This window comes from Pararge aegeria, chromosome 12 (genome assembly GCF_905163445.1).
Source record: "Pararge aegeria chromosome 12, ilParAegt1.1, whole genome shotgun sequence".
NCBI lineage: Eukaryota > Metazoa > Arthropoda > Insecta > Lepidoptera > Nymphalidae > Pararge > Pararge aegeria.
In genome coordinates, this window is record NC_053191.1 from 8,680,971 (window position 1) to 8,691,367 (window position 10,397).

At 36.6% G+C, this 10,397-nt stretch overlaps 2 protein-coding genes across 2 annotated transcripts in view; one reads left to right on the forward strand and one right to left on the reverse strand.

Moving 5' to 3' along the window:
• LOC120628077 (flotillin-2) overlaps positions 1 to 10,159 on the reverse strand; it is a 295,888-nt gene extending 285,729 nt beyond the window's left edge. The window contains exon 1 of the mRNA XM_039896283.1: positions 9,955 to 10,159. Within this exon, the coding sequence (XP_039752217.1) occupies positions 9,955 to 10,003 (49 nt within the window). The 5' untranslated portion in view covers positions 10,004 to 10,159. The remainder of the gene's footprint in view (positions 1 to 9,954) is intronic.
• LOC120628076 (glucose dehydrogenase [FAD, quinone]-like) lies at positions 1,039 to 7,541 on the forward strand. The gene is made up of 5 exons (XM_039896282.1): positions 1,039 to 1,138; positions 2,531 to 2,758; positions 5,111 to 5,243; positions 5,839 to 5,958; positions 6,305 to 7,541. Exons 1-5 carry the CDS (start codon positions 1,054 to 1,056, stop codon positions 7,539 to 7,541), a joined length of 1,803 nt encoding a protein of 600 aa, XP_039752216.1. The 5' UTR covers positions 1,039 to 1,053.
• Positions 10,160 to 10,397: the final 238 nt, after the last annotated feature.

Here is a 10,397-nt window from a genome sequence, read left to right on the forward strand (position 1 = left end):
CAAACATCAAAAATCTGCATGCCTAAGAGTTCTCCATAATGCTCTCAAAGGAGTGGGAAGTCTAGCAATCGGCACTTGGCCAGCGTGGATGACTAAAGCCTAACCCTTCTCTTTATAAGAGGAGACCCGTGCCCTGTAGCAATAACCCTGTAGTAAATAATAAATATATTCATGTTTTATAGGTATGACATAATTATGGTGTGGTTTTATGAAAAAGACAACTATTATTTACGTTCAATCTAAAACTACGTGTTCATTTAGGAACGAAATTTACGTCCAACCAATTAATATAAATTTTAGTATCTGTCCGTGATTTGCAAAACAACTGCCTCTTATATTTCTCATACAATCGTTTGGAAGAAAGCTTAACTCATCATATAAAAAAAATGGTCAGTCTGTTTCAAACTGTAATGTCAGTAAAATGAGATCTGTTTACGATGTTTTTCCACACAGACGTATTTTAAAAGACATGAGTATAATTTTGAATTTTCTGACCATCAAAACGCACGCATTACTTACAAACTTTTAAAGATCAGCACAACAGGTTAGGAGGGTTCGAATCCAACCTCCTCATAAAAGTTTGCCAATTAGATAAAATAATTAAATAAAAAAAAAAACTGACTCAAGCTCTTTTATGCGGTATCACTGAAAATAATTTATAGTCTTTTTTAGCTAAGCCGCAAAAAAAAAGGTTTATACCAATCCAACAACTAACTCTAACAGCACAACAGCAGTACTATAACCAGTTTGCATATTATAAACTATATATATTACATAGCGCAATATGAAAAACAATCAGTCTTCTTTTAAGTCTTCGGGTTAAAAAACCCTCCTTATTTATTTATTTATTTTCCTAACACGATGGCTACTTTAAGTTTATATTATAACGTAGTATTTATTTGTGCCATAACGATAAACATTTATGTAATTCATGGTGAACGACCTATAGTGAACGATTACGCTAAGCCGAAAGCGTGTAAGGAATTTTGTAACGAAAACAACAGAATACACAAAAGGGAAAACATACCACCTAGAAGTAGGATTGTTGAAATTATGTTGCAAACTCCGATGTTTCCATACAATCGTAGTGAACCTGACATATTTGCGGCATTCAGAGACAAATACGAACTGCCTAAAGGTAAGTCACTTTTGCAACCTTAACAAGGTTGCCACTTACAGTGTTATTATCACGTAAATTATATAACTACATATATACTTACAAAGTTCTAATAATTATGTACTGCATTCAGTTCTTATAATACAAACGTACCTCAAAACTAAGGACAAAATGTTTTTAACCGTAGGACGTCCACCGTTGGACACAGATTTTTGTAGGAATTACCACAGGCTACGGTATTATTATTATCCTACTGAGTTCTGTTTCCTAATTCTTACAACCTGGGTACCCATCTTAGGCCACATCTACACTTTCCATCAGGTGGGGTATAGTTGATTATAGTTTACATGCATTCAGTGACTCCCTACGGCTCGTTTTATGTCCCTGGAGGGATTTAACTACGCTGCGCTTTTTCAGCGCGGCGTCAACATTTCAGCACCTTGGAACCTTCAATTTCGTCGGTCCTGGCCACATCCACTGCTGGCTCGCAACTCGCTAAACTATGTCGGCAACTCTGTTCCTTCCACGGATCTCCTTTTATCTTATATGAACACTTAAACTTCACTACGAGCATAATCACTCCATTCTGCTCGCGTGACTCAAACTTTTCTAAAAAATAATTCAGGTAAAATTTTTGACGAAAAAGTTATCGCGGAGCATCCGGTCAGTTCCACGTCTGCCAAGGTTTACCACGGTAGGAAAGGCGACCGGAAGCGACCGGAAGCGACCGGAACACGCCAAAAATAAAAATGTATTTTATAATTAAATTTAAAAAATCTGGTGACTCGATATCTACAGATTTTTAATTTTTTTACGTTAAAAGAGAACCGCTGGACCCAAGCGGGAGAAGTCTGCGGAATTCAGAAATCCATCGAACTTCCTGATGGTATCTACTGACTGATATAAATTGAAGATTTCAATAAGTAGTCTAATATAGGGGCTTCACGAATAGGGAACATCGATACAAACAGACACATTACCCTCCTGAAATCGCGTAATAAAAAAAATACTATATCAGAATGTACAATGAGGTTTCCTTTTATTAATGTACACTTAACTAATATAAAGTGTGATAAAAAAAGTTACTATGGAATATAACCTTGTTAACTTACTTCCTTGTTAATTAACAAGTCTCAGGACAAATAATCAAGATTTAATATTTAATTTATAATAATTATACATAGACCGGACCTTGTTTCAGTTCTTGAAAAAGGAGGATTGTAATATTATCACTGACAGATATATAACTTATAGCTATAGTACTTACTAGTCGGCAGATAAGCGTGGTGACAAGATTTTGATAACGACGTTATTTCCCATGGTGATAATTAAAAACATTCATCAAACATCATATTAATCTGATCAACTTACACTAAACGATTGAATTGGCATCAATATCGTCTTTTTTTGCAGAGTTCAAAGGCCCTTTAACGGAGTACGATTTTATCGTAGTCGGAGCAGGATCGGCGGGAAGCGTACTTGCCGCACGTTTAAGTCAAGGCGGCAAGGCGTCTGTGCTGCTTTTAGAAGCGGGATTAGGAGAGTCTATGCTGACGTCAGTACCGACATTGGCGCCATTATTCCAGAGAACGAGTAGCGTATGGCCTTATTTAATGGAACCACAGCCAAATGTTTGCTTGGGTACGTATAGTTCCATCGGCTTTTCATAAGTCATAAATATATACTACATAGGCTTTAAATTTCCTTATAAACTGTTTTGCAAAATATACCTACAGGTCTTCCCAAATAAGTAGGATTATATTTTAACCTATACATAGATATATGGATGGTTTTGGATATTAACTAACAAGAAAACATTATATCTTTTTTTTTACTATCGGTTACTACAGGTTAGCCATTGACTGCAGTCTCACCTGGTAGTAAGTAATGATGCAGCAGAAGGTAGCGAGCTAACCTGTTAGGGAATATGGTAGACATACCACTAATCGGTTTCTACGCGACATCAGACCCAAACACAAAATCGCTTAGCGGCACGTCTTTATCGGTAGGGTGGTAACTAGCCACCGCCAAAGCCTTCCACCAGACAAAGAAACCATAAATAGATATAATATGTTCTGTATTGAAAATCTAATGCACAGTTCATTATATTAAGACTCATTAATTATTAACACACATTGCTGGCTCACTACAGAGCACGGCGTGCTGCATGCAGGTTTCCTCAAAATGTTTTCCTTTGCCGTTAGAACGAGTGATATGTTAATTGCTTAACTTAACTGAATTTAAAAAGAAAAACGCACATAACTCCAAAAAGTAGATCGAAAAGGAAAGTCAAAGCTCCAACCACCACTACAACCAGACTATCACCACTTAACTTATAATATTAGGCATATTTTAATCTAATAATTTTTACATGTGATTTGCAACGCCTAAGTTTTTGAGAGGTCACAAAAGAGAACGCAAATTATTGTTCTAGTCACGCGCTTGTTAAACCGTACCAGCCCAGACGAGTCGGCCTAACGTTATGCATATTTACGATCTTATTATGCATTAGTCGCTTGTCGATATATTAACCTTCCTACTCCTAATAATTACTAAAAACGGTGAAAGAGAGGAAATCTGCATGCCCGATGGCAGTGGCGTGAATAGAGGGTATGCAAATCGTATGCAGATGATATAAAATTATGAAAATCTCCAGTACAAGCTATAAAAAAACTCAAGGATTGCAAGAGTTATAAAAATCCTACCCTCAAGTATTTATAACTCATACTGGAGATTTATTCAATTTTATATCATCTGCATACTCTGTGCATACCCTCTATGCACGCTACCGCCTGATGGTACTCCATTATGCTCTTATAGGCGTGAGAAGTCTATTAATCCACACTTGGCTAGCTTGGGGACTACAGCCTAAACCCTTTTCATTCTGAGACGTGCACCCGTGCAACCCTGAACTGTGCATTTAATGATAAAAAGAAGTATAGGGACATAAACTCGACTGCCGCTAAACTTAGACCAAATATCTCAAGGCCTACGGGACGCAAGCTATCCCTATGTATGAGTAAAGGACGGTTTGTTACTTAAATTCTTTTTCGTGATACAAATTACCCAATGTTCATTCTAAACGGTGTAAGCCATACTGATATCATGTGCCACATTTCATCAAAATCGGTGCAGAAGTCGAGCCGAACATATAGGAGTCGGTAACAAAAAACAAATAAACAGATACACTTTCGCATTTTTGATTTTAGATATATTAATAGATTGGCCTAGTGGACTGTAATTAAACACGCTAACCACTATAAGGCAGTTACGAGGCACCAAGGAGTTAATACTATTTATTAATATTATTACTATTTAGTCTGTATTCGAAAATGTGTTAAATCACAATGCATTTTTTTTTCTTTAGATAGTTTATAGGCTGGGGGTAATACGCTACAATTATACCGGAATGCAAGGTTCCTATGATTTAAATATAGACCAATTTTGCTATCACTTAATACTAAAATTGTATAAAGGATTTTGATAAAATTCAGTATTAAGATATCTTTGGTTCTGAAATCGTATATTATATGAAATTAGAGTTTTGTGTTATGTCACTATTTCAAGGAACCATTTTTCACAGTAAGTAGGAAAGCAGGCATGCGGGGCCCGTAAAAGAAGGCGCGGTAATTTCTAACAAGTAACAAATATAATTATTATTTAAATACACGCATAGTAACAGAAATATTGAGGATTTTCCGAGAGTTATGGATAATTACTAGTTATCTCCTGAGGATGTTCCGGTGTCTCAGCGAACATGCGTAGAGAGGACATTACGGAAGATCTTTTTGGTGTTGAGTATAAAGATTGCAGAAGATCTCCTGTTTTTCGCGGAGTATAGCAAATTAAGCTTAGTTTTCATATTGCTATGTTATATTTTATCTATTTTAAAATTGGTGATACGATAAATCAGACTGCTATAACAGTACGTCAGACCAAATCGATTGCATTTCTAATTAGGACCAATTAAACACGTTTGTATATACTTTGCAGGTATGGATAACGGTCAATGTTTTTGGCCTAGAGGCAGAGCCGTGGGTGGAACAAGCGTTGTGAACTACATGATTTATACTAGAGGGATGAAGGAAGACTGGGATAGAATTGCGGCCAAAGGAAATTATGGATGGTAATAGCACACAGACTTCAAATTAAAAAATGGTGCATTATTGAATAAACCCAATAAGATTAGAAAGTTAGGTCAATAGGGAAGGGAAGGAGACTTTGTCATGCCATTGCTAGGGTATGTTATCATCATCATCGTAATCAACACATTACCGACCAACAACAAGGCACGAGTCTACTCTCAGAATGAAAAGGGCTGTAGTCAGTGGCGTGCACTTCATACATGCACAAAAGCACTGCCTACCCTAAAATTTATATATAACACGTATAGAAGGAGAACTTTTGCCCTTTTCATGCAATTGACCTGCTGAATGCATAGCCTGGTAAGGAACCCGGTGCACGCCACTGGCTGTAGTCCACCACCGTGAAGTGCGGATTGCATTGATTCACACGCCTTTGAGAACGCAATAGGAAACTCTCATGCAGGTTTCCTCAAGACGTTTTCCTTTACCGTGCAAGTGTAATTTAATTGCCTAAATTAAAAACTCACGTCACTTCGGGGATCAAACCCGAAAGGGAGGTCAAACTGTAAACACGAAGCTATCACAGCTTCACTACTGTACATGAGTTAATAGTATACGATCTCTATTTTCTTCAAGGTCATATGAAGATGTGATGAAATACTACATGAAATCGGAACGCGCTAATCTTCGGGAGTTCAAAAATTCACCATGGCACAGTAAAGACGGTGAATTGAATGTCGAAGATGTACCATTTAGGTAATCTTATAAAACTCCTAGTCCTATAAATTAACGTGGTATAAAGTCGAAATCGTTACACAGTGTTTTCAAATGTTGGAACGTGATAGAACACTGAATAACTATTCAGAAGATTACGCGTTTATTTGTAAAGCACTTAATATATTATAGGGCTTGTTAGTTTTATTTTTAAATAGCGATCGGCCTCGATTTCGTGAGGGTAAGGGATAAATTAGAAAAAAGTTACCTATAGAATTTATGCAGCTTTTTCGTAACACAATTCAAACAAATTTTGTTTGGAAGTGACGAAGTTCTTAAGTTGTGCTCAAATTATTAATTTTAGAATAATAATTTTTTTTTTCTGCAGATCGAAACTATCAAAGGCATTTTTAGATGCGGGAACATTTTTAGGCAATCGACGTGTTGACTACAACAGTCCAGACGGATTTGGCTTTGGTTATATTCAAGCTACAATCAGTCGTGGAGTACGAATGAGTAGTGCCAAAGCATTTTTACATAACAACAAGAAGAGAAAAAATCTACATATACTAACCAATAGCAGAGTCACCAAGTTATTGATTGATTCAGCAACAAAGAATGCTATCGGAGTAGAATTCCAAAGAAATAGTCAGAGATATGAAATACGCGCAAAGAAAGAAGTCATTCTTTCAGCTGGCCCCATCGAGTCTCCTCATCTACTTATGTTATCGGGAATAGGACCCAGAAAACATCTAAAATCCTTAGGAATTGAGGTGATACAAGATCTGCAAGTAGGAGCAACGCTCTACGACCACATATCGTTTACTGGTTTAGCATTCATCTTGAATACGACTCGATTAACTTTATTGGAAAATAGAGTTGCGACGTTAGAGAACATTTTACAATATACACAATTTGGGGACGGACCAATTTCATCCCTAGCTGGGGTTGAAACTCTGGGTTATATAAAAACGAACGTATCGGAAGAAATTGGAAATTTCCCAGACATAGAGCTTATAGGTTCCTGCGCTTCTTTTGCGTCTGACGATGGAAAAGTTGTAGCCAAAGGAGTTAGATTAGCTGATTGGCTGTACAACGATGTTTACAAGCCTATCGAAAATACCGAAACTTTTACTATACTCTTAATGTTATTGCATCCAAAATCTAAAGGTTACATGAAACTAAGATCTAAAAATCCTTTTGATCAACCAAAGCTTTATGGGAATTATTTGACACACCCAAAGGATGTTGCAACGATGGTAGCAGGGATACGATACATTTTAAAAATGATTGAAACTCCACCTTTTCAGAAGTACGGTGCAGTATTGTACAAGAAGAAATTTCCTAATTGCAAAATATTCGAATTCGGAAGCGACGGTTACTGGGAATGCGCTATTAGAACTATTACAGCAACATTACATCACCAAATATCAACGTGCAAAATGGGGCCGCCATCGGATCCCTCTGCAGTTGTGGACCCCGAATTGCGTGTGTATGGTATAAATAATCTACGAGTCGTTGATACGAGTGTTATACCGAACACAATAGCTGCGCATACAAATGCACCCGGCATCATGATAGGGGAAAAAGGGGCGGATATGGTGAAGCAAACTTGGGGTCTTTAATCAAAAATATGATTTAGGGGTACGTATCTCTAAATTGGAACCCTTACAGAAACAATTTGTTGTCAGTCAGTACAACTGTGTGTCCTTGTTTAAGGCTTTCTCGAAAAAGTGCGGTCTACATCGTCGAAATTTCTTTATATATTTTGTGGGCAAACGAGCAAGCGAGTCACCTTATGTTAAGTGATTATTTCCGCTTATGAACATCTGTGTCACTATCGGAGTCACCAATTCATTGCCGGCCTGGAACTACACGAAAACGTAATTTTGTTGTTTCCAGGATACTACTATCGAACAAAAAGATGATAATCGTAAAACATTTTCCAGTGTTTTTCTTAAAGCTTGTTATATGTGTATGTAAAACAAATAATTTCTTGAAGTGTCTGCCTCTAAATTAGACATCCAAATTCCAAACAAATTTGGCCTGTTTTATAATGACTAAAATATATTATTGCATTTGTATTTAAACAAACTATATATCAATGATAAGTATACAAATTATATAACGCGGATGGATTTTTTAACAACTTCAAACATTCCGCCGAAATGCCGTTTATTACACTATGTATTCGATTTTTTTTTCATTTAACTGTTAAATCTGTCTTCTTGTTGCTTATTTCAACATAAAATAGAGTATCACGACGATGTTTTGAGGAGATAGTGGGTAAAAATGTTAAACGGACAACAACGAATCACTCGCAATGAGTAAAATAGTTTCGTTTAGTATACTTAAGCCCCTTGCAATTTACCTTTAAAGTTATACTGACTTCCTTGTGTTATTCCTAGTAAATAACAAAAGAAAGTCAGTATAATTTTGGTAAGCTACGTAACGTAGCTTACGTAAAGCATACACAATCAATCAAAATCAGTGGCAATATCGCAGTAATAAAACCTGCATATGACTTTAATCCATATATGTTTTTACGTAGTCTTATCTTTGTAATTAATGTGATATATACAACGGAAGAAGAAACAAAATTATTGTTATGTCAAGTAGTAGTAGGTACAACTCACATAGTCACTAAGATATCGATAAAGTCGATTTGTAATCCGATGCTGACGAATAACGGCAAAGATAAGGTTCGAAGAAGTTGGCGGGGACATCTACCTGCATGCATGCTTTTACGACGATGGCCTAGTGGTTAGTGCTTCGGCTTCGCTTGAGGGGGAACCGAATTAGATCCCCGGCATGCACCCCAACTTTGCAAAGTTATGTATATTTTTTCATTTAAGTAATGTAACTTGCTTTAACGGTGATGGTGAACATCGTGCGGAAACCTGCATGCGTGAGAGTTCTCCATAATGTTCATAGGCTTGTGAAGTCCACCAATCACATTTGCTCGGCCAGATAGATGGTGAATTACACAGCCTATACCTTCTAGTTCTGAGAGGAGACCGGACAGGTAATAGGTTGATGTTGATGATTTTACAGCATCCGTTTTCCCCTGCCAAATAATATTTAGTACCTTTGACTGAAAACTGAAAATACATCTTAAAGCACAGTTTATTACGACCTCCCTGGCGCAGCGGTGAGCGTTAAGCATTGAATGGGAATACCCGAGTTCGATCCCCGGCAGAAGCAATTTCGGAATTTATTATTTCAGAGTTTTCTCTGGTGGGAGGCATAACACCCCATTGAGAAAGACGTGCCGCTAAGCGATTTAGTGTTGCAGTACGGTGTCGCATGGAAACCGATTAGGGATATTGTTTTTAAATAACTACCATACCCCTAACAGGTTTTTCTTAGACTGCATCATAACTTACCAGCAGGTGTGACTGCAGTCAAGGGCTGCTAACTTGTAAGTAGTAAGTTTAATAAAAAATCTTACCCCTACATGTTAGCGCGATTCGAGCTTAGACCACTTACTATCTGGTTATATTGCAGAAAACGCTAACTAAATCGTATAAAGTTCAGTACTAATAGATTCTACGAACCGATAGATGGTAACAATTTATTGTCATTTTAAGACTAACAACTTTATGATTATGTGGGCGACTGTGTAATAGTCTGCCAAATGTTTTATAACTGACATGCAAAAATCAAATAAGAAACACTCAAATAATCGATATTTAAGCATTTGAACCTAGCGTTCATTAGGCGTAAAACAAATGGGGCGTGAACATTTCAGCTACAAAATATTTAACAGCAGACACGATTAGGAGTAGCTAAGTATAGGAATTCAAACAAATGATTGTGACCTTGCGGCTCGCTTCATCTAATAGCTCTTCTGAAGATAAACGTGATAAAAACCGCGAGTTTTTTATTATTATCTTTGAATACTAACACCTAAAACCGAAGGTGAAAACCATTTAATCATACATAATAATAATTGTGCCCTTTTGCACAATATTTTATTTATATTGCTCTTATTAAAAATGACTAGAGATTATAAGGAAAATGCCTTTATATACATACCTGATACTATGAGCGCCTCGTTAGGACCCACTGTGTGTATATTGCCCATTTCTTCACAATATGATCACTGCACTATAAGCAAACACTAACCAATATTGAAAACAATCCCACTTTTTTAATTCGTCAGTAAAATTTAAATAAATCGAATAATTTCAATTTATTTACTTGGGCCAGGGCCAGGCCGAATTTTGACAGGAAAACAACAATATCTACTTTTTTATGATTAGACACAGACTATAAATAATTTTATTAGAAATGTGTTCCCGGCATTGAGCTCTAGCTTTTCTGTATTTAAATATTGTTTGTATCCTCTTAGAACCCATTACAGATTTTCCGTGAACAAAGGAATAAGGAAGGAACCACTGTATTTCAATATTGTGATTTGTGAACCAACATTTTAAAAGACAGGTAATATATAAAGGTGCTTCTTGGAAGACAATGTT